Raw genomic sequence first — 25,841 nt, forward strand, 5'->3', positions numbered from 1 at the left:
CCCTACCAGTTCAATACTGACTTATTGAAAAATAAAAAGTAACGACCAAGCTAGTTGTTAAATCAGTAGGAAAAAAACTATCAGGAACCAGACTGAGTACAGTCACCTCTTCCATTGAAAATTATGGTTTAACTATATGAGCTACAGAATACCTTTGAAAATGTCCACGTTAAGTAGATACAAAAACATCCATTGTGCTTACACCTATTACAGCAGGTCCCCTCCCCAGTGCTCTCCCTCCCAGTCAGGGCTCACTGGGCTACACTGAAACTTGTGGATAAACAGCCCGTCAGTTGAAATAACAGGAATTCCTCTGTGCAAAAATGAATTCTGATTTTAGCTCTAGGAATCTAAGCCCAAGCTAATCCAGTCACCACTTTTACAATAATTACAGAAAATACGTTGTGATTACCAGCAGCAATAAAGAGGAAAACTTCAAAAGATTTTCTTTAGCACTGCATTTTAGAGATAATGTGCTTTACTTCAATATACAGTTTAAATGTCAAGGAAATCCTTAGTATGGAAGAGTTTAATTCAATACCAGCTCGACATATTTTGGCAATGTAAAATTCTCTGCTGGCACACTGTTCAGCAGAACCATTTTTACAGGAAAACATCTTTCATCTATTTATAAAAAGCCCGAGGTTGACCTAAACTTTGTTCTTGTAGGTGAGTCTCTATTATAAAAAGCATTCGCTGTGATAAAAAGGACATGTTGAAATACCCTGTACCGCACAGTAAACTTGTAAGACTGGCTACAGCACATGAGCCTTTCCAGCTGAAGCTGCAGAAGCGCTCAGCGCCTCAACTTACACAATAACTATAGCTACAGAAACGAACGCAGAGAAACAGGAAAGCACCATGGCATATTAAGAACAAATGCACAGTAACGATCGAATACTCATGGACAGTAAAACCCACAATCAGCACATAGAATCAATTGGCTTTTAAGAACAGGGCTTAATTCCCTCCAGAACTTGGAGCAATACAAGCATAAGTCAAAAAGCAGAGCTGCAATATTTAAGTGCCCTAAGGAGAAGAACCAGATTCTCATGAAACACAGTAAGGAAAACAATCAAGTGGAAGTTTTTAGCATGCACCATTTCTGGGCCTTGCAAGAAGGCCACTGAATAATTTTTTAAAAGGCTGGATATTATAGTAATTGAATCTCTGTGATATGAATAGTTTGGCGGGGAGATGAAAGAAAGGTGGAAATGTATGTTTTATATGAAAACACCATTAAATGATTCACTTTATAGGAAAAAAATGCTAGCAGCAATTTAAAAAACAAAAAGCCGAGAGGCTTTATTTCAAGAAAACCAATTAATATCATATTATTTAAAAACCTTGTCAAACAAAGTCATTACAAGTTAAGGTCTCCAAGAAAGTTTGGACAGGCAGGATCCATTTTCTGAATTTACAGCTTAAAACCACAGGATTATGCATATGTTCAACATCACATACACATGTACAGAAATGGACACAGCTTTGCATTTTGTGTGTACACTTTAAACCAAAACATTCTTAACAAAATGTGGAGCTATACAGACTATACAATTTACACAGATGGGTGTCATTCCAACCCCAAATATTACCATTTGCTAGAAAACAAACTTTTACTTTGTACAAGACTTTGACATGAACAAGTTTACCCCTCACCCAGGAGGCTGAAACTGAACAATAAGCTAAACAGTCAAAAGACTTTATTTCAACTTGTACAAAAGGCATTAGAAAACCTAAGATACATGCTTTACCAAATATATTACACCATACAAGTCAGTGTGGTATACTTGATAAATCCAGCTTAACTTACTCACTTTTAATGGCATATTTAGTCAAAATGTAAAATCGACTACACTGGAAAACATTTATTTTTACCTAAAAAAAATAAATTGCTGTAGCAAAAAAAAAAAATATATCTATTACTGAGTGAAATAATGAAAACGTTCTGTGTTCTGTGTAAGCATCATGTGGCATTTAATCTCATTTTCTCAACCAGGCATGGTACCCTAGGCAGTGAGAGAGGCATTTTTCTGTCTGCTTGGCAGATAGATTCCTTTTTAAGATGGTTAAATTGTTAGTTGCTCAAAACAAAGTTTAATTTCACAATTGGTGATTTAGCTAGAGATGTCAAAACACATGTGGGAACTGCCAACAATAAAATACATCACATCTATTGAAGCTCTTTTTGGCCTCATCATGATAATACCAGACACAGAGTAAGGCATGTAGATCATAGCAATTACAAGTCACTCACAATCCTTTTGTGGTGGGAAAAGCATTTCACCTTCCTCTCTGTATTACCTGACACAATTCTTTTCACATGGCTTTTGCTACACATCACACAGAGGTGTGCACTGGTGTGGCTGAATGGGAAGGAGATGAACCTCTATCAGAGGAGGAAGAAATGGATCGTGTAGCAGCTTCCCGCTGCAAATCTTCAACCTTCTTCTGAAGCTCCGTCCGGATGGCAAGGAGCTCTTTAAGGTTTTGATGGATTGGAACCTGACAGGTGAAGAAAGGAAAGGTTTACTTTGAATCTCACAGTGAGTTGCATTCTTAAGCAATGCTTCCACTGTTTCCTTCAGTAGCACGACTAATCCAACATCTATGAATTTTGGTATATCAATATTTAGGGAAACCTTCTCTTCAGTTAGTTGAAATGAAACATTTCAGCAAAATGTCCCTTTCTAACACCACAGCTGGCAGGAAACCTATTCAAAATACTGTTTGCAAATGGTCTTGATAGGATACCAAACATATTCTGATAAACCTTCCCCCTATCCCTTATCAATACCACTTTCAGTTGAACTTAAAATGCCTTTCCTGGGAACTACTACATTGTCTCTGCCTGCGAGGACAGAACTTATTTTGTAAAGAGGTTAGAGTTCAGAAATCTGGCTCCAAACAGAACATCTTGTTGTGCTTCCAACCAGGCAGCTTTCCAAGAGTCTGACCCCTTCCAGCCTGTCAGTAAGAAAAGTGCAGCAGCCAAATGAATTGTGCTAGTGACGGACCTCCCAGAGTCACACTGACAAATCTTCCACACAAGGGGATTATGTTTCTGCAGCTACTTCTGATAGTGCCTGAAAAACACCAGAGGTGCACCTCTCTGCATCAAACTTCTAGGCAGTTTTAATGCTCATCTGGAACACTCAACTATACCAGCACCAAAGGAAGATGTTGCCACACTGTTTCTGGCAGCTGGATCTGTTACCTTAGCCAAACACAAAGAGACCTCCACTTCTTCCAAATGCCACAGAAAGGCCAAAGAAGTTTGACTGTAAATTGCTTTTAATTTACTTTGTCCTGTATAAACTCTAATTGTTTACAGCTTTTGGAAAGAGCAAGATGGGAAAATAATTTAATTGGGCTGGCAAAATAATCATGGGGAAATGCAGCAAGGGCAAACCTACAGATTGCCAGATGTTGTAAGTAATTTATACCCTAGGATTCTAGAATAGCAGGCTCCAGGTAACTGCATTCACCCACGAGTGCCACTTACTACTTAAAAGTGATTATAAGGCTGAGACGCACACCTGAGCATGAAATTCTCACACGGTGCTATGCCAAGAAGATATCAAAAACCAGAAATGGTTTATCTTCTTGCCACCAACACACAACTCAGTCACAATTTATGTTTTTGTGAATTCAGGCTTTTAAAAGAAAGTTCATAAAAAAATCTATGTATTTGATTCTGACATTTTCAAAATCTAGCACTCCTGTTTCTGAAACAGGAAAATACCATTTCATTTCTAACTTTAGTTCTAGCTGAAAAGAAGAAAATAGCATCAAACGGTCTGGTTTAGGTCAACATCTTTTTGGCCACAGGCTTTTTTCTTGTTTGTAGCTCAGCCCAATAACAGAAACTTCAGTGTATTCACAAAGTGCTGCTCCCAGTACCCTGGGAATCATCAATTAATCCAACATGCCATCTACAGTAACTGTAAAACTTGGAGTCTTCAGCAGAATAATTGCTGCATGCCACCAACCTCCCAATGACCACCAAGTCCTGTCTTTACTACACAATGAATTCCTTCTCTTTTTGCAATCTTCTCTTGCATCCACCATATGAACTCTTAAGTAAGTGCAGCCACAAGTCTACAGACAACAGCCTCCTTCACTAATCAAACACAGAGTACACCCTCCAGAAAGCTAATCACATTGGTCTATTGGAAATGTATGCACCTAAAAACATGGCAAAACTGAGTCTGGTGATGAAGATGCTGTGATACACACTCTGGAAAATTGAAATTTCACTGAAGACCAAGACTTTCTGGAATTGGTACTCCCCTTCTGATATTTTTTTTCCTTTCCTCGAGTAGAAGATCCTTTCCTCATACACTCCCACTTCAGATTTCTTTTTTATGAAGACATTTTCCTGAAACACTTAGGTCTGTAACAGAGTGATTTACCGTTGGCATCATTAGTCACGCAGGCCCTGGGTCACAAGAGATTTGTAGAGCTGATTTCTGCACAGCTTAATCATGGTTCAGCATAACAGGCTAATTTCTCTTAGAGACCCCTCACGTATGCATTAGCTCCTGTGTTCTACTGCATAGTGCTCAAACACTTACAAAAAGCAGTTCCATACAACTGGCTTCTGGGCAACTCACTACAAATCCTTTCAGGATGCGCTACGCAAAAAGCCACTGCTAAACTTGGCACACTGTGCAAAGTGCTTCAAGGAAAAACGTGGCTCCGCATCTCAGTCCTTCTTCTGCGTTCCCCCCGAACCTAATTCAACAAGAAACATGCTCAAACTTTGACACGAGCACTGTTCTCACCCCATGGCCATCTCAAAGAACAGGACTGTCTTCAAATAAATTACATTTTAAAAGTCTGTGTATATTCAAGTCACTCAAAAAAACCTCTTCAATATTAAGGTTGCAAAATTGCACCCTCAAAAATTAGGAGGTCAGATTGAAGATTACTATTCTAAACTCAATGGAGCCTTCCTATGCATCTGTATAAAACTGTTGGTTAAATAAACATTAAAATACTATCTTCCCCCTTGTATTCCTCATTTATTCAGAGCACAGTTTGATGCTACTCAATTAGTGAGCAGTTATTCAATATTTATTTTTCTTCACAGTGCCTGACCCCGTTCTTTATTTATTCTTCTGAACTTAAAATGCTTAAGTTTCCTTTTCTGTACTTTCATCTCATGTCAAGAAACAAATGTAATTTCTGCAGCACCCTAATGAGGTATGGGAGTACTATCACTTCACTTTTATAGACAAGGATCTGAAGCAAGCACTTCCTAATTTTGCATGCCTTGGATCTCAAATTTCTTTAACAGAGAACTTTAATCCTGCAGTTCAGCCTCGTGGGTATCAAGCAGGACACCAAGTAAATAAGGAGCACACAAGGGGTGACCATTCTGCTCCAGGTATCTCCCTTACAACAGGGGAAGCTGTGGCAAAGGCAGAGAGAAACTTCATTTCTCCAGAGCATCATCCTGCTCCCTCACCCATGGGACAATTTTTCTTTGTCTGCAGCCATGCCCCCTTCAGCCAGCTTTCTTGGATTGTGTAACATGGGTTGACAGAAATCAGAGACCTCCAACACTTGGAGCATTATTCACTCCTAGTTCCTATTCCCATTTCATCACAGCTCTCTTATAGACTCTATAAAATCCATCTCTCCGTCCTTTTACTCTCATTTATTCTCAGTCCTTGAGAATTCACTGAGATTGTTCCAGCCACAGACCTCCAAATTGGATGAATTTCTTCCAGGATATGAGCAGGCACATTTCTGAAACATAATCTCTCTTACTAAAATCTCATGTTTGCCCTGGAGATGGAATATTTACAGAAAAACAGCCCTCTTCCCCCCCCAAAAGAAGTCTACAATACCGTTATTTTTATACGGGAAAATATTTTTCATGGTCACATTCTCATAAGCAACTGAGCTTACTTGGATGAAGTTTTATATAACAATTCAGTCTGACACACACACACCTTGAGAAGATTTTTCAGGGGTCCCTGTGTCCCTAGCCTTTTTATCCTTCAGTCACACATATTGGTGACTCAATACAAATCATTAGAGGCCAGCAAAGCTGTAAGCAAGGCAGAGTAGGGTCTTATAATGTAAAAAACCAAGGGTCACATATACAAGTCAGCTGTCTTCTATTAAGCCCAAGTTAGATGTAAGCACTCATGGTAGTTGTACAGAAATATCATCATGTCATTTCATATGGTAGTGTAAACACAAATGGTTTTCTAATGTCAAGTCCTTAGCAGGAAAAGATTCTCATTGCTTGCCATTTAACACAGCATCAGGTAGATGCACACTGATGAAAACCAAAAGAATTTCAAAAACAGGATTTCACACACTAAACTTCCAATACTTTAATTTCATAAAATAACATGTCAAATTCAGCCTAGACAAACCCCATGAAAATAGTGAAAGAAAAAGAAGTTTGTTTAATTTCCACATTTCCTAAAGACCTGTTCCTGTCTGTATTTTCTCATACTATCCTGGGCAAATTCTTACAGATAACTATCTCCATTTTTGTCACTTTACACCATTATATTTCAGAATCTGATTCCTCTCTCAAATAAAGCCGCCTTCAGAAAGGAACGGGTCCAACAACTTTCACAATAACACCTGCACTGGCTTGCTGTGAATGAGGTTCTCCTTTATGTTGCCACTGTTAGGAATAAAAGGAAGTGGAAGAGTGACAGCATCTGCGAGGAGCAAGAAGTTTGGAGAAGATCATTTATTAAAAGATCTTGTTACCACCTTAACCCTAGAAGTGTATACTTGCACAGCTCAAGTAGTGTCTCCACGGCAAGCTTCTATTACAGATTGTTAAGGAATCATATAATTGATTTGACTGAGATGAATTTGTTGGGAGTGTTGATAGCAGATATATTTTTTTCTACCCTCTCATCTTGCCTCTCAGATTAGGAGTGGAAGCTCAAAAGATGACTCTAGACCCATCACCCAGTCACATTCAAGTTATTGTTTTGCTGCTCTACTCCACTGTATCGATACCAGATTTTCAGAAGAGTGTGCATCCTTTCCTTTGTAACACCAGCTTCCCAGAGCGTTGCCGCAGTAATGCTGCTAGGCAACACCCGGCCACTGCAGCCAGGTCCCCATCATTTCTGCCCATACTCCAGGGGAAAGCGAAGAACTACTTCCATTGCACAAGGGAAGCCTACACAGATGAAACCTAACCCAGCACCTGTGGGTTTGTTGGGCTGGAAAATTGGCTGGGTGATTGCTCATTAGGTGTTGGGGATGTTTTTCACAGGTTATTTAAACTAATACCTCCATGTGCTGAAAACCAATAAACTTAATTTCTGTTATTTAACAAAATATTCCAGTAAGAAAATGTAGAAACATAAAGGTGAACGTACCACATTTTAACAGATTTTGGTGGTTAACAGCATAAAAAAAATTGTCATTTGACTGTTTATAAGAAATAAAATTTGATTCCTCTAACCATATAAATTTTAGTAAAAAATTATTGGAAATTGATCAATCTAAACCAAAATTGCCATTTACATCTAATATAGCTAGCAAACAATTCAAGCAGGGACAAGAGTAAGGAGCTTGCCAGTAGCACTGAGTAGTGGGGGTAACAGTCTGAAACCTTGTGTAGTCTGATTTTGCTCCAGGTATTAATCAAAAAGCTGACCCTATGCAAGCTGGAGAAGAATTCACCTGAAACACCTTGAGAATATTTTTCAGTGGTTTTTTTTTTGTTTTCCCCCCCCCTTCGAATCGACACTGCAATATTGACCTGGAAACTAAGAATATGACTGAGACTGCATGTTGTTCCTCTCTCTTTTCCCAGCCACTTACCCAAACCCTGCATCCCCAGTCCTTTTACTCGTCCTGAGCAGCATCCTTAGCACTAAATATAGAGGCTTAAAGACTTCAAGACATTAAAGACTTACCCCAGCTGCTTACGATTCTAGCATCATCTTTTTGTTTGTATTTAAGCTATGAGCACATTTGGGAATCCTTTCCCATTCAAATCCTTATTTTTATTTCATTACCCTTCTCTCACTGAGCTGTCTTAAAGAACTATCTTTTTTGTAAATAAATTAAAAAGCAATCAAGTCACCAGAAAGATTTTATTTAGCAAAGTTCCTAGTTTTTTTTAGCATTTTAACAAATCACATTTTTGCCCAATTCAACATTCTTCTAAGCCTCCAGAATAACCTCTTCTGCATCAAGCTATGATTAAACTTAGGACCTGATCCCCCTCGTCATACAATATACTCACCCCTATCCACCTTCTGCTCTTGCACTTCTTCCCTGCTACTTGCTGCTTCTCCATTCTCTTCCTTATCTATGACGTTGCCAGCTGCCCTGTTTCTCCAGAGTTTCTTCTATCTGGTACAAGCCTCTTTCCCCTGTAAGACTTGCTATGATTCTCCCACTGCTAGTGGCACTTGCAATACTTGAAAGCCTGCACTTAACCAGCAAATACCAGCAAAATGCAGCAAAACTGAGTGAGCCAAGTAACGTTCTTCACTCGGAAAGAACCGATTGTAGGTGCATGGGATTTTATCTTCCTGATTAGCTAGCTTTGATGCATCTTTCATTCAAAAGCAGATACTTTTCCTACACTTTAAAGATAAGGTACCTACTGCCTATAATGAACTGCAAAATACTTAGGACACTGCTAAAGAAACATTCTTTATTGCTTAAAATACCACTGATATGAAACCTTTTCTTAAACTGAACTACCCACATATTCAATGCAGACAGAACCTGGTGTACTGTAACTCTCAGAACACGCCACTTCACAGCTATAATAAATTAATCCTGCTGGGCAAGGACTTGAAGAAAGATAAAGCTTTTTTTTTTTTTAATTATACCCACACAGAAACTGCAGCGATGCTATACAACATACATACTACAACACACAAAAACCATCTGAACATAAGACAGCTTCATTTAAAAAAAACCCAAACATTTCAAAACTTCCTCTTCACAGAATTACTACAGTTCACTTTCAGTATTGATTTTCAGGTTATCACTCCCAAGTAATCCTTCAAGATTCTTGAGTGCTTTTGGATGGCAAAATTTGTCAACACAAGGATAGGTATAAAAGAAATTATAATAGCTACTCACTTATAGTACCGCCAAGCCTTAATTGGATAGATATCTACAGTGTGTTACTGTACTAGCTCAAGGACAGTCATTCACATGAAAACTGTTCAACAGTGAATGCATTTTGTCTTGTTCAGCGAGTCTACTTTATCTATTTTAGCAACAAGGAAGAAAGGCTGCAGAGGAAAATGGTTATTTTACATTCATTGCTTGACTTGAGATTGTCAGTTTTTCAAAAACCTACACTGTGCTTTGGAAAGACAACAGTATCTTTCACTTGAGCTTTTTGTTCCTCTTCATGAAGAGCTGGAACTCTGACAGACTTACTTTTAAAACCCAGTTAACAGTATACTCATAGAAAAAGGCAATCTCAAATGATGAAAACAGCAGTTTTCGATTATAATCAATACTTTCACACTTATTGTAGAAGTATGCTCCTGGGATACCGAGCAAACTTCCCTGGCCTTCTGGAAAAGTAATGACTAGTAAACAGAAATTATGAATTCTACCATGCAGGAACCAGAACAGAGATTTTTGCAAACCACTGCACAGACTTCCAGACTCAGGAAAAATCTACATGCAATAAGCTGATGCCATTGCTTGTTAAAACTTGCAGTACACTTAGACTTAGACATCTGCTACATTAGGGCAATGCTTTGAATGCTTGCTCTTCAAAATATGTTAGGAATTATCCAAAATTAAGATTATTTGTACAGTACTAGTTTCTCTTTTTTCCGTGCGTGTTCTGATGCCATGCTCATTACAGGATGCCGATCTTCCTTTTTCTTAAATAACTAAAGATTCTTTCAGCACACAGGATAAGCAGTTAGTCTTTATTTTATTCCATATCAATTGAATGCTGAGAATTTTATCTGCAGATGTCAAGTTAACTGGAGTAAATCAGATTCTGGAAATATTGACTTAGACACCCAGATAGACAGAAACTATCAGTTACTGTGAGAAACTTGCCTTGTCTCACAAGAAATTCGGTGGTAAATGCAGGGATAAAAACTTCTCAGCTAGGGCAACACTCAGGTACTTAACCCATAAGGCGATTCCTTCTCCTGACATCTCCTGCCTCATTCTTTCAAACAAAAAGTTGGACTCAAGGCTGTGGATGGCAGACCAGCAATGTAAACCAAAACAAGCTTAAGCCCTGTACTCAGAGGGTTAATATGTCGTTTCGCAGAAAGCATAAAAGCATATCCTCATGACCCATGTAAATTTTGTGACTAAATTACACTATTTTCCTTGCAGGAAAGACAGGAAGACACAGCTTGAACTAAAAGGACCAGAGCTTTATTCATGCTCTGCATATATCAATAAAAGTTCAAAAATATTACCCTGCAGGAGTCATATTCAGAAGCACCATTTGTTATACTCTGCCCACCTTCCAGAGTTGCTCAAGCAGATAACTAACTGCCATTGGCAGCCAGAACACCTCAAAACAGTGAAAAGAAGTTTGAATGACTACACAGGAAAGGAAAGATATGATATTGACGGAAATAATTCAAAAGTATCATACAATCTATCTATTCCAGATTAGTAGAGTCATCTGTAAGTCCAGTAGCAGGTACCCACAGAGCATGCACCTCCGTATGAGAGAAAAAAAGAGCTTATCTTCCACATCTCACATACAAATACATGCTTCTTCAACCCAAGGAAAGGACAAATCTGAAAAAAATCTGCTCTTCTCAGTCAATGAACTCAAATAAGATAGGAATAAAATCTATCTAATTTTCTTGGGACAAGAAGTCAATAATGATGTAACACCTCCAAACTGAACCCAAGGAACATTTTATTTCACTTAAGCATTTGAATGACCTTGTTGAAGCCTAGTTTAGCAAAAAGAGAATCTACATGAGATGTCCACATTTAACCTAGAATATTCCATGCTGTTCACTTCTCAGACACTTGAGCTTTGAACCCTATGGAAGAAGACTATGCATTTGAAGATAGTACAAGCAAGCAAAAATAAATGCTTCTACCCAGTTAGCATTCAGCAATTTTCCAATTAAAAAAATAAGGGTGATGTATGCTCATTTCCAATAGAAAAGTCAATGAAGTGCAATGATTAACTTCCCTCAGTCTATTTAAAAATTCAAGCCTCACTCACTAAATAGAGCTGAAATTAAAAACCTGAAAATATTGCCCCAAACCAAAAACTGTCCTTTTGCTCTTGAGAGTTTCCTCTCCAATAACATAAAGATGATCGATACTGCGTACCAAACATTCATTCTGATTATATTAAAGGACTGCTCTTCACCTTCCCTTAAAGTCATGAAATTAGACATGTCTCCTTTTTGGTAGGCTCCTAGAAAGCAATAAACACTTTCTAGTTCCCTAAAGAAGTTTTTGCAGCTGATAAAGCAGTATGTGAGGTTGTCTTGAATTGCTATTCAAGAGATAGTTCTTCATTACCATTAAATACTTAGCTTTCTCTTGTTCCAGTTGAAAAACAAAAGAATCACATTGAAAGTTATTCCACAAAAACACCTTTTCTCATTAGGGAGAGATGCCCATTCCTTTAATAAATCCACTGATTGTTTAAGAAATCTTTTCACTGAAGATAAGTGAAGACCTGCTGGGTGTCACAATGGTGATTGGTTTTTTTGCTCTTACTGAGTGGGTCTGAATGTTACTGAATTGGCTATCAGGGTGTGAAACTAGGCAATGCTAACACAGAAGAAAGTAAAATCAGTATATTGTGATTACAAAGACTTATTTACTTGTTTGCATGAGTTTGTTTTTATACTTAGACTGGAAAACATAATTCTGCAACAAACCCACTAATTTCTGCAGCAAATTTATCTAAGTAGATGTGAAACATTTCTGAATATTTGTCATAAATATCACATAAATTCAGGCCAGAGACGAGAGGAAAGGCATTAGTGGATGAGGAAAAGGCTGTGGAATTTGTCTACCTAGACTTAAGTAAAGGCTTTGACACCATTTCCCACAGCTGCTCATGGCCTGGACGGGCTTTCTCTTCACTAGGTAAAAAACTGGCTGGATGGCCAGGCCCAGAGCCGTGGTGAATGGAGTTAAATCCAGCTGGCGGCCAGTCACTAATGGTGTTCCCCAGCACTCAGTGCTGGGACGGTTCTGTTTAATATCTTTATCAATGATCTGGATGAGGGTATCGAGAGCTCCCTCAGTAAGTTTGCAGACGACAACAAACTGGGCAGGAGAAAGAAAGCAGCTCAGAGGAAACATCTCAGTGAGAAAGCAAGCAATCCAGACTTTTCCAGGTCCTTAGAATATATTTCTCAGATGCCTGGACTTCGACCAGTGTACTGTCCTCAAAACTTACCTTGGAACACCATCTTTTACAACAGCCTCTGACTTGTAAATGTCTAATAAATTTGAAACTATTGTCTTATTCTAACTACTAGAAGATGAAAGCGGCTTTCAAGCAGTCACTTTATACAGGTAATTCACCACAATATACTTAGGTGTATGTTGGAGTGTTGCCTTAATAGAAAAATGGTGTAGCACACTCATACATTACGGTTGTGGCACAAACTGTTCTTTCTTCAGACTTCTGAGCACAAGAGCATATGGAGTATTTGTCTGATGAGATTTAGAGATTTATCTGAATAGCAGACATTACTTGTAAGAACAAATACTGGATGAATCAAGGATCACGTATAGGGAGTGTCTAATCTTTAGCACACCAGCTTGAAACCATAAAGGTCAATTGAAAACAAACATCTATGTGATGCTGAGTTTAGGGAGCCTACAAAATGGGTCAGTAAGTAGACAAACTATTTCAGAAACAGCTGCTATATTCTATACCATTGTTGGCAAAGGGCAAAACATGACTGAAAACAAAGGTATGCAAGAAAGTTAGGGCAATAAAAGTATTAAAATGTGTTACAAAGTATTACAGATGTGTTATAAAAGTAATCTTCTGTCAACAAATACTGTTAATCTACCTCACACTAGCCAATAAAGTGATACTGTAACTCCCTGTTCTACCTGTGACTGTAATGAAAACATCATTTTATCAAGTTTAAACACAGCCCACATCTTCTTTGAGAGAACCACCTTTTCCCTATCAGTTGAAATAGGTGCAACAGATGAGCACTTCTGAAATCAAACACTGCATTCGACACTATGTAAAATAATATATTTTTTCTGTGTGCTCTGCACTAAAACATAAAAACCATGTGAAAGCTCATACCTGAGGCCGCATCCTTGGGTTCCATCTAACATAGTAGTTCACCCATAGTTCCAAATGGTTCAGACTGGCAACAGGATACAGGACGTGGTTTTCATAGTTTACGTAGAAAGGATTTGTAAACTCATCTAACTGGCTGTTTATATAGGACCACAGGGATACGGTCTTTGTGCTTACCTCCTGATTGCAAAAAAAAAAAAAATTCAAATTCATTATATGAAATGCAAATCCTTACAAGATGAGGTAAATATCTACCTATCAGTCATTCTGTCTGTGAAATTTACCTTGCCTCCCTGAGAACACTTCCCATAGCTGATTATAAAACAGCCTTAACACTTTAACAAAACATCTGAACGCTAATTCTGGTACAAGGCTAACGGAGATGGGAGATTCAGAGACACCAAGGCCTGGTTGAGCAAAAGAACGGTGTACTGCTTGTAAGTTCGAGCAGTCTTTACAGCTACTTTAATATGTGGTTACACACTGATCAAATAAAAAAAATAAAATTAAACTAGCTTTGACAAGAAAATAAGTGAAGAGATATGTAGTTGGGAAGAACCAGAACTAGCACCTGTGAAAAAGAATTATTCAGTTCTCCATGCTATTTGCTCCTATCAATTGATATTATGCTTTTAAATACCTGTATCAGCTTTATTTGTACATCTGAAAGTTGTATTATTCTAAATGCAATCAGCATAATCACAGTTAGATCAAAGATCGGAAATCTCAGTGTACATCAGATTCATCTTGCAATTATACACTCCTTCAGTGTTTTAAAGCATGTGTTTTTACTACTGCTGTGTCTTAAATTGCATTTCTTTATTGAAAATTGCATCTGACTATTCATTTATGGAAGAAAGCTGCCTGGAAACACTGCATTTGCTGAGAACACGTTATTCAGCTCCATCTTGTGGTATTTACATGCAACTTTTTCCCTACAGAAGTATTGGAGACAAACCAAAAAACAGCAGAGCTAAATACAGCAAGGAATTGTTACTTGCTTTAAAAAATACGAAGTATTAAAAAAAAAACAAAAACAAACAACCAAGCAAAAAGTAAGCATGCACTACGTATATTAACAAATTTTTAATTTTTGATTAAAACTTGAAGTATTTTATTGAAACCTAACTTCATACATTTGGATATGTGGAATTTCCATAGTCTTTGCCCATACGTTCCAACTAATTATGTCCTAAAGGGACATGCAAAGTCATCCATAGGAGTTCCTTTGCAAATAGAGAAAGAAATGACAATATAATTTGATAATGATTAATTAAAACTGTCTATGTTGGCTAGAAATATCTGAAAGAGGACTTTCTGAAACCCTCAAGCACCTGAACAGATAATAACTAAAGAAGAATAAATGCTCCCTCATTTAATAGCAAGTCATTCAGTATACATTTCTCATACTGTGAAATTTCACATCCATATTGCCTTTTAAGACCACGTGGCAAATGTATCTAAAAACACCGCTCAGATGTTCTTAGGTCATGTAGTCTAAGTGTTTTCATATAAAATCAACAAGTTAAGAATGTGTATTACACTAATTCCTTACCTCTTTTAATCTCTCTTTTTCACAGTTGCATAAGAAAGTCCCAAAGAGACAACTGTAAAGGTGATCCAGAATGGTGATCAAAAATAACTCATTGAATTCAAAGGCTGCAGGAAACTGAAAAGAAAAAGTGGCAAAATTATTTTTAACTTTATTTTGACCACCGTAGAAAAGAAGAACCGCAAACAAAAAACAACTAAAAGATTCAGATAAGACTTTTTCTTATTTAGTGATTAAATTGGGAAAATCAGTAATTTCAGTAACTCCCATTGCAACAATTCACTCACCTACATGCTTCTCTATAAATACTCCTCAGAGACAAACCTCGTGTTTGTTATGCAAGTATATTGGAATACAAACATAGAAACACTAGCTAATGTGAAACTGGTGACACAAAACTATCCATTTTAAGGAGCTCTAACAGTATTCTATTGTAACCCACTACAAAACATCTTCGACATATGCTTTACTTCTCTTGTCACTGGACAATAAATCATTTTGGAAAAAAAATATTACGATGTTTAAGAGTTTTATTTCCTATTCTAACATCTGATGAATTGGATAATAGAGACTACTGCACGTAGAGTGTGCTTAATATGTATTTCAAATGTTTCTTTCACTTTCTACCCAAGTTACTTTTCTCCCTTTCACCCCTCGAGTTTACCATCAGCTGTGTACAATAAGCCTTTAATCCCTCTTCTTTTATATGGGAAACTAAATCCAATACATCTGAAATGTTACAACTATTATTCCAGTAAGTCTCACCAGGTATTTTATTCACAAGCAGAGGGTACCTGACACATTCTAGGAAAAATGAGTTAGAAATTTGAAAGCACTCAAAATATTTAAGATAAATCTTAATCTGTATTGCTCTAAAAATCAAAAAGGAAGAAATTAATGCAAACTGTATGGGCTGCTACCTATTCAGACTGAAAAGGTCTTTCTTCAATCAAATTTTATGATAGGACTACATATGGCAACTGCTTGATGTGTCAAAATAACTTTGCGTTCAGTATGACAAGGGTCTCAAACACAGATATGTAATGATAAACATTTAGCAGAAAAAAACAGAAGACTAAAGGAAAATTTAAGTAGTATTCCTCTTATTACTATGAAAGAGAATGTTAGATTTATTTTCAGGACAAATGAACCAAATGTTGTTCATTTCCACTAAAGGAGTAAATCTTTGCAGAAGTCTAAAATGCAAATTACAGATTCATAAGGAAGAACTTCCTGCTCTATGGAGGAATCTCAAGTCAATATTTTGAATCTGAAGAAAGGAGTGGACTGTTTCCTGATACGTGCCGCTGAAGAATACGGGACACCTTGGCACCAGTGACTTGAGCTACTTTAAATAATAATAATAATAATAAAAAAAATGACAAGTATAGCTAGGAGGAATAATGCAGCAACTGGGACTGCGGATGAACTAGCTGATCTAGAAATTCCCTTCAGTGTCATATGTGATTTATGAAGGACAAATGTTTATTCATGTTGAAAGTTGAGAGTTGAGTAACACATGATGAGTGTGCTTGTATTAAACGCAGAAAGATCTAAGTTTTAAGCAATGTTCTTTCAAAAGCAGATTGACTTAAGTCAAACATTGCAAAAACATTCTCTCTCCAAGACTTCCCAAGCTAAGATATACCAAATTTCAAATGACAATTTTGACTAAGGAAGTTATTAACACCATGCCTCACAAAATCAATGGGAGCCTTCCTTCTCCTGACTCTGCTATGGATTATGCGCTGTTCAACAGCACGATGCACTCACACTGGGGCTTCTCTCTTAATCACTGGTTTGTTTTCCATCACTTAGCCATTTGTTTTCATAAAATATACAGCAACTGAAGATAATCAAATTTTCTTTTTCAGTCATGTTCAAAAGTTACATGCACTTACTTCTCTCTAGGAAATCATACCAAACCTCAATTACAGCACAAAGATGTTAACAGCACAGCTATGATTTTCAAAAAGTATGAACAGAATTTGATAAGCAGATGTATTGAAAAAGTCAGGAGAGAATTCAGGGGGTCTCAGACCTCCATCTCCTGCATCCAGCCCAAAGCAGCAATCAGGTACAGATAGCAAAAATAATTTGCAAAGGATCAAAATGATATTTTGGAATGAACTTCGAAGACAAAGCCTCTCCTGGAGGGAATCTCTTTAACTGAAAGCATTTAATGAGCCTTGTCACATTAGGGTTCTGTGTTGTGATGGGTCCATGCTAATCAGATGGATGCCGACACGGCTGCTATTCCAATCCAGTGAAGCATATTCAAAATTCCATACATCAGTGGTTGCACTCCAACTAATTTATTAATAAGTGATAGCACTTTATTGAAACCCTGTCTTTGGATACAAGAGTTTTACTGTTGGAGCTGATGGATCAAGACTGTAAGGCTTCTATTACCACTGCTGAAAAACCACTGACCTAAAAATGCTTTCCTCTGTATTTCCAAGCCCATTAGTGTCTGTTTGAAGATTCAGGTGGAAAAAATCCCCAAATGAAAATTTACTTCTTGTCAAATCCACTAATTGTGAGAGAACACATGGGTCATTAAAATCTCCCACTTGATGCTGCTGGAGTTGGGTTTTGTTGTAAAGGAGGTATTTATATGAAGAATTCTCTTGTTTAAGAGGTCTGAGGCATCCGATTCAGAGACAAGCAAAACAAACTTGCTTTTAAATCAATGAATTTATTCTGTTCTACAGTGGCATTCCAGGTTGAAACACCTTGAACAGTTCTTATAATTGTGGAATTGGACTCAATGAAGTTAACTGAACACTCTCGAATTTGATAACTCTTATTCAAAATCACCAGAACTTACTAACACAGGAGGGAAATAATTTCACCATATGTTTTTTATTAAAATCTGATGTCTATGTACTTCTTTCAAGTTCTCTATTTTGTGTGTCATGAAGACCATAAAAACCAAGGGAAAATATAAGCCTGTCAAGTATTAAGTTTCATCGTCTGAAGCTATCCGGAAATTTGTATTTTAGTGTGAAGTTAGAGGTTCTCTCACTGTATTGACTGTTTAAAGAATGTATTTCCCAGAACCTCAACAAGAAAACTTACTTGCTCTGAACCCATGCCCAAACTCAAACTCTTACACCCTCCTGCAGTCATTGACACTTATCTGAGCTTTGGAATATTTCATATATATTTACCATGGGTTCTAATGCACAAAACTAGTACAATTTTACCAACAAGTGATCTACACAAGCGTAAAATAGACTCCTGGGTTTCATAGGTCCCTGCCAAGGTAATTACTATCTTGACATCTATTCTCTAGGTGTTGAAGTCAACTGAAAAAAAAAAATAAGTAGGCAAGAGCTCCCCAAGAATGACATTTTAGATTTTTTTTTCCTGCTGTAATGTTAATGATTTTTCAATGCCACTGCCGTTCATGAATTTCAGAACAGATTCTGGATCCAGGTTTTGCACAGATGTGGTATTGGCAAAATGTTACAAACACTCCCCCTTGGCCCCCATCCCCCATTTCTTTAAACTAGAGGGGGAACTGAACTGTTTATAGCAAGAAACAGGAGGCAGCAATGGAGATCATAAAAATAGAAGAGGCTGCTCTCAATTAAGGATGTCCCCAGAGGACTTTTGTTCCTACCAGGTGTTTAGAACTGCTTCTCTTTGCTATTGTTATTAGCTTTCCTCTGAGAGAAAGGCAAAATTTATTTTTTTATTTTCTCCAGCCATACTAAACAGCATATTAATGCTGAAATACAGACATGCAGAAAGTCTTCAAGGGACTCCAAACAAGGACCCGGTATTCTAGCAAGGAACTTTCATAAAACACTGAAGACAACTGTTCTGAATACAAGTTTTGTAAACTTTGATGTAAGTAAGCCTATTTTAAACAAAAAAGGATTCCCAGTATTTTGGTTTCAAGTCAATACTTCTACTCTACCTCCCTGTACTTCACTTGGAGGAAAAAGTTTTCCTATGGTGTACAGTGCAGCCGTAGCACAACCAAGTTCAGGAAAACATGCTAGTGCTCTGCAAAGGAATGTGCTCTCCAACATGGATTACGTTTCCAACATAAAGACTGAGACCTCATTGAAATATACTCTTAAGCATCTTACCTGCTTTGTCATTTGCCACACACAGTCAATGAATTGAAGGAAAATGGGAGATCTGTCTGCATCAGCATGATCATCATCTCCATGTCCTACTCGCTGAAAGTCAAAATAAACTTTTCATTTCAGCTTGGTTCACTTAGAGTACCATCCCAACACTTTAAAGCTGAGTAGCTTTTAAATACGTTCTAGTCGTGAACAAGACAAGCAAGTCTTAAATAATGCTAACCGGCATTTTTTAACCGCTAAAACCACATACCAATATTCACTTATGGACATATCTTTGCTATTGAGCAGATCTGGAAACACACTCAGCCAACAAAATTGTGCCAGTTGTTTCCCCACCTTTCACTACACAGCCATTGACTTCTACCAGTTGGTCAAATTGTTAGGTTTTCACTAAGGCTGTACTGAAACAATGAATACTCCACATCCACCTGTCATAACTACACACAATTTCTCCTAAACCATCTCAGAGTTAGAGCCCACAAAATGTCATAATAATTTATGTCCTGATTCCCCACTTGCCCATGTGTTAAGTAAACATTCAAGCTTAAATCAGAGTAATAGTTCCAGCAATTTTACTTTCTATACACCTTGTTTTCCTTGTTTCTTCATTCATGACACGGTTTAAGATGAAGCAATGTGTTACAATTCCTCTTCCTCAGAAAAAAGGCACGTGACATCTTCTTTAACCATTACGTTCAAGCCACTTAATTCTTATTTACTTCATATTACACCTCACATACAGATTTCCTGTTAAAAATGAGCAGGTCACAATTCTCTGACACTCTCAAACCATTACAAGAAGATAGAGATAATAATTAAAATGCAGCAGAGGATTGTGAGAAAATATGCTATTCAAACTATAAGCCTTGAAGGCTGCAAACCGCACACTAAATCTTTCAGCTTACCATTGCAAATCGGTGTCCAAAACTTATCCATTCTTTCTCTATAAGAACTTCAAACCCCTTGATAGTTCTGTAATAGCTGTCCAGCATAAGCATAGCTAGTGCAGTAAGCTGTGCAGTTCGATCCCAGCCATCACTGCAATGTACCACTACGGATGTTTTACCAGATTCAATCTTATCTGCAATTCTTACTGCTCCGGCCAGAAGCATCTTAAATAAACAAAAATAAACAAGCATATTAAATACTAACCAAAACTCTACCAAAAAGAGTTATAATTTTATACTCGTAAAGTTAATATATTTTAAAATTTCAGATTAATTACATAATCATCTGGATGACATTGCTTTAAACTGGAGCTTTCCAAATGATAGCATGCATGATCCTAGAGGTACAAAAACTGCGTGCACTCTTGTCCAGGAGGGAGTCTTTACCAGCTCTCCATTATGAGCAGCATACAGAAGTAGAACCTGGGAATCCCTTCTCTAAATGAGATCTGGAATCCTGGAATACAAATGCTGTAACCTATTCCAAAGGCTGAGGATTCAATGCTTTTAAAGTACATTTTCACAGTAACCAATCACTCTGTGTTCCTCAGCTTTCAGTTCTCAACTACTAAGTTTAGAGAAAGGGACAAACTATCCAGCTAATCTAACAAAACATAACCCAAACAAACCCAGAGACCTTTGGCAGGGAGCCTGTGCTGATTTGTTAGTGTGTGAAGTATACATTGTATGCAAACCATGAAAGACCATTAACGGCATGGATTCAGAAGCATTCCAGAGAGCGAAGAACAGAGATTTCTTAAAACTGAGATCACCTATGTGAACTTTTTATTCTTCTCTCCCACAAAGAAAACCCTGCCTTATTCTCTTATGCCACTTCATAGTTTTTTCAAAACTTGAATAATCTCTCTCCTGGGAGATTCTGGCTCTCATGACCTATGATGGCAATGAAAAATATGTGAAAAAAGCCCAGCCACTAGAACAGTACCACAGGAGAACTTCCTACTCTGCATTCCAACATCAGAAATGTAATCTTGCAAAATACTTGCACTTTTCCCTTCCCAGGCATGTAAAACAAATTCTGGGAAGCAGGAAAGCCAGCAACCACTGGAGAAGCTATGCACAAGACCAGTCTCCAAAGCTATTTCAAGAGCCATGCTTTAGAGACGATTTTCATTGATTATATCTATCATTGATTGTATCTTTTACGGCAGATCTGAAGGATGTCAGGATGGAAATATCAGGAAACACTACAAGAGCTTCTGTGGGAGAACACAGCTTGTGGTCTGAGGTACTTAATTTGCAATTACTTCAGTTACAAACCTCTACCGCACTAAAAAAGTGCAAGTACTGTAACAGAACAGTTTGGACTTCAATAAAAACAGAAAATTAATTCTATATAGCATACAGGTATGCAATAGCTTGCTCTAAATTGTCCTAAAGAGAACACAGGTGCCTCTGAAGGAGTACAGCTGGAAATAAAAGGATAGAACAGATACAGGCAATAAGCAGACAACGGGAGACAGAAGACAGTTACTATTCATCAGTACGTATCTGTGCAGTAGGTGAAGCACTTTATTCTACTTTGGACAAAGGTCTTTAGAAAACAGCTTCCTTCACAAACTATTATTATTCCTTACAGATGTTTCAAAACTTAGTAACCATCACAATATTTCAGTGAGGGCTCCTAATGAATAACTGCCTTTGGATTGGTTTAGAAGAAGAGAATTTGTTTAAATTAGGAATTAATTAATTTGCTTAATTAATTGCACAAGTCCTACCCTGAAAGACAAAAAAGACCCAGAATGATATGAGGAAATATCCTGGGTGTGCTAAAAGCTCCAAGTGACTCTACTCCTGTCGTTGCTGCTGTCTTCACACATAGAACATTACTGGTGCCTCCACAGACACTCCTGGGAGGTCTTCAAGGTCCTGTGGGTGCCTAGTGCTAGGAAAGTGAATTTGCAGTAATGCATCACTTTAAACTGGGACACAACCACAGGGGTCTGAGTCCAGAAAACAGAAGATGCATTAGCAGGAACGCTGTGGATTTGTTAATTGCTATTAAAAGCCAAATCACATAGGCAAGGAAGGAAAGCGACTCTTGAACAAAAGCACAGGGAGTTACTGTAAACACTGCTGATACAGTAATGGCAGCTTTTGAGAAATCAGGCCGCAGTTTGTGCTGTCAGTACTGCAACATGAAGTATCACATAAGGGACATACTCATGAAGAACATTACATAAGCATCAACTCTTTAAAATAATTTAAATGAGATTCTGAATTGCTATGCTGTTGTCAACTGTGCAACGGTGGTATCAAGGTCTTCTGACACCATCTAAGCCCAAGAACCCCATTGACATCAATGTAAATGAAAGGTGACCTCGGGCCCAGACAAGTCCACTTTTAAAAACAGACTACTGTATTTAAGGCCAGGCCAATAAGAAAGTTTCCATATACTCAGATTCCCAAAGCTGTTTGAAATAGTCCAACTCCAGAGTAAGAAAGTTAGACTCTTCCCAAAATATCACTAAATTTGATTAATTCTTAGTTTAAGTGTTTGCTCCCTCTACTGGTTCTCCTGCAGCAGTTAGCACGTGCTAGTTAATAGAAGAGCAAAACTAATGAAGAATCCCAAACATGTTTTGCATGAGTGACATTCAAGCCAGTTGCTGATAAAACAAATTCTATTCCATCCATATTCATCATGAACAGGGGAGTGAATATGGTAATGAAATAATCTGTTCTAAGAACATCTCAGAGGTTAGTGAAACAGAGTGTAAAACTGAGCATGGTAGTGATTTATTTTAATATTATGTTAAATAATAGAGCAGATTATAACCCAGCAGAGAACTGACTATAAACAGCCCATAAAAAAGTAGGTGCCTGACACATGAACACTAACATTGCATTCAAGGAGGGAAGGATGAGAAAGACTGCAGAATCTACAGTTAAGTCCTTTTGGCAGTTGTTCAAATATAATCTGAAGTTCCCAGGGCATTCTTCCAAAAATCAGGGATAACCCTGGACTTCATACAAACATTCCCTCTCAAGAAAATAAAACGTTGCCTAACACTAAATACAATACAGTGCTATCAGGAATTAACTCATTACCTACCAGTACATAAAACTAGAAATACAAAGTTGTTGTGTAAAATGCCATATTCTAAGTGACCCTTTAAAAATTAAGCTTTGATAAGCTTATCCTCATCAATGCAACATTAAACCTAGACATCAATATAAGTAACATTTTCAGAAATGCACATTAAAAACACGGTTTAAAAAAAGAATTGATTTTTCACATCAAAAGTATTTTACCCTTATATATTCCAGCCAATGTGTGGAGTCCACATTTGATAACCACCGAGTCTCATCAATACTAGGATAAACTATTTCTTTAAGTTTACGCAGGGATTCTCTCATTACGTGTATATTATGAATTTCCAGAAAGACCAGCTCTGCATTTGGGTAGGCACTTTCACTTTCATATCCTCCACCTTTTGCCTGTCATTCAGAAAAACAGATGAAGAAAAGAACACGTACAGGACTTCAATGTAAGGTTGAGTGTTATTTTAGTCAAGTTTCAAGATTCTCTGACAGAAAGGATTATTTTTGCACTAACAAACATACTTTTGGCTTCTGTTTTTCTAAGAAGCACAAGGGGATTTTTTTTTTAGATGAAAGAAATTCTGATTGTAATAGGCTATATTTGGTAACACAGCCACATACCTTCCCCTTTTTAATACCAAAACCTTTGGTTTTCTGTGGGCTTTACAATGCTGCCTTCAATTCCTGCTGGCCTTTCCAAACTGCTACAAGCAACTTAGCTTCCTTCCCATGCCCTCTTCAGAGACCTTTTTTTATCTCTTTTCAACATTAAGTTCTCATCCTCATCTCTTATTCAATCTTCAGCCTTCTAATAAAGATGGGACTATTCAAGCTAGTTATGATACCAACCTACCTTGTTAGTATCTGCAACACTATTCTGTCTGGCATCAAAGATGATAAGTTTATGTGACTGAGCATTGGCATCCATTATTGTCTGCAAATATTTTTCATCTTCTTTGCAACGCTTATCATTTGGGCCCACTGACGGCTGACTGCAGCGTGTTATTGTTGCTTGGCTCTCAGGATGAATCCAAGATAACACCTGGAATACAGGAAAATTATTTTAGTTTACTACAGTACTACAAAAGCAGCAGGCCAAAGTTCAAACAGACAATCACAATGCCTACATTGCCTCCTGGCAAATCAACAAATGTAAATTTAAGCACAAGCTGATGCAAAGTATTATTGAGAGCACACTAGCACTGCTCATCCTGAATCCGAGCTTGAAATACAAACTGATTCTAAACATCCTAGCTTTTATCTCTAATAAAAAATAAGCCTGCTTCTGCATCTCATTGATTAGGAAAATAAGAACAATGGAGGAAGAAAAACTGCTTCCATGTGTAAGTCCATAGATTTGTACGCTAAGCAGATTTATAGCACAAAACCAGTCACCATCTAACTTATTTAAAGGGCTTTTTATCCTACCTGCAAAACTTGCCTATTCTCAAGAAAATGCTGCAGCTGTTAACACATTCCACACCAAATCAGAACATAAGCTAATATGTGAATTCACATCAGGTACCATTGTGGCTTAGAAGTGCTAACTCCACACAAAAATTTACTACATGGCACAATAACCAAGCAATTAGACTCACCTTTGAGTTACTCTCTTCAGTTCTAAACCCATTTAGCCTAATTCTTCCTTCTTTGCCCACCCACCCCTGTTCATGAAGGAAGCCAGCCCACTGTTATTTAAAAAAACCCCAGATCCTAAAAGAACTCTGATATCAAATTTCTTATAAGCTACAAGAAGATATAAGTGCTCTACAAATTTGTAAAAGTTTCACTTACTGGAACTCTGCCTTTTGCTCTGAACGCTGCCACTTTTGAGAGGTCATCATCCTTCACACTGGTTGGCACAACAAGAACAGCAGGATATGTATCACAAAGCTCATAGGTGTTGTTAATTTTGGATATTTTCCAGCTTTCATTGGGCAAGCCCTGTATGAAAGCAAAACAATTTTTGTATTATTCAGGTTAGACCTTTACATATCTGAGTTTCGGGTGATGAAAACTCCTATGTGCTGTGTATTTTATTAAAAATGTGTGCTGATACATTTATTTTAAATAAGCTATAAACTTCAGATCTTCATGTTGAACCATAAACCAAAACACTGAAAATCTTTCCCATTTATTATTTTTAAAACTGACACACAAAATAGGTCTTTGAATAAGCTACAAACTCAGGTAAAAAAAGTGATCATATAGTGAAATAAAAACAATTTTGCAACTAGGAATCTGTAGATTTACAATGACAAATGATGGTTACTCTTCTGTTTAATGCTGTCTATTCAAAACCAAGTTTTTATAAGCCTGTATTTTCAGCAAACAACATTTGGAAAACAATTTGCTCAAGTACTTAGCACCTGTTATGCCCATCAACTTTAGCAGGCGCTCAACAATCAAAGTCAGATTATTTACATTTTACTATATGAGCATGTGATCTAGATAGTTTCTGTACGTAGCTAGAGCTGAAAATCTTGAGCTTTAATATTTTTTCTTGTTTAAATGGGTTTATGGAGAAAAAAAACCCCACCAAGTACTCACAGAACTTACCTGCCTTTTATATTCTGCCATTGGATCATACACTTTCCAGCCATTAACAGCAAACTTTTCTTTATAGCTAAATGCAAAAAGAGGCTAAAGACAACAAAGCAAAGGCATAAATAACTGTCTGATGGGCTGTATGCACAAGATCCAAAACAGTGAATCTTCTAATATTTCAAATGTAACACTTTCTAAACACAAAACCTTCAGCCAAGACTGGACAACACTGTGTTAGAAAGAAAATGAAAGTCAGCTAACTTCTTCAAATTCGTGATATATAATTAACAAAATCAAGATGGCAAACAATAAGACTGAGCTGAAGTTACTTGCCTGTCATCATACAACACGTCAATGGCAAA

At 37.3% G+C, this 25,841-nt stretch overlaps 1 protein-coding gene across 4 annotated transcripts in view; it reads right to left on the bottom strand.

The window, feature by feature from the left end:
• Nucleotides 1-1,279: 1,279 nt before the first annotated feature.
• Nucleotides 1,280-25,841, bottom strand: part of MTMR1 (myotubularin related protein 1) — a 35,868-nt gene continuing 11,306 nt past the window's right edge. For all 4 annotated transcript variants that reach the window (XM_069868045.1, XM_069868043.1, XM_069868044.1 and 1 more), the window contains 9 exons: nt 25,492-25,575; nt 24,727-24,876; nt 23,786-23,974; nt 23,143-23,328; nt 19,825-20,031; nt 18,917-19,009; nt 14,817-14,930; nt 13,265-13,441; nt 1,280-2,505 (listed from right to left, as the gene is read on the bottom strand). In XM_069868045.1, the coding sequence (XP_069724146.1) occupies nt 2,341-2,505; nt 13,265-13,441; nt 14,817-14,930; nt 18,917-19,009; nt 19,825-20,031; nt 23,143-23,328; nt 23,786-23,974; nt 24,727-24,876; nt 25,492-25,575 (1,365 nt within the window). In that variant the 3' untranslated portion in view covers nt 1,280-2,340. The remainder of the gene's footprint in view (nt 2,506-13,264; nt 13,442-14,816; nt 14,931-18,916; nt 19,010-19,824; nt 20,032-23,142; nt 23,329-23,785; nt 23,975-24,726; nt 24,877-25,491; nt 25,576-25,841) is intronic.

Source organism: Phaenicophaeus curvirostris, chromosome 13 (assembly GCF_032191515.1).
Source record: "Phaenicophaeus curvirostris isolate KB17595 chromosome 13, BPBGC_Pcur_1.0, whole genome shotgun sequence".
Lineage (NCBI taxonomy): Eukaryota > Metazoa > Chordata > Aves > Cuculiformes > Cuculidae > Phaenicophaeus > Phaenicophaeus curvirostris.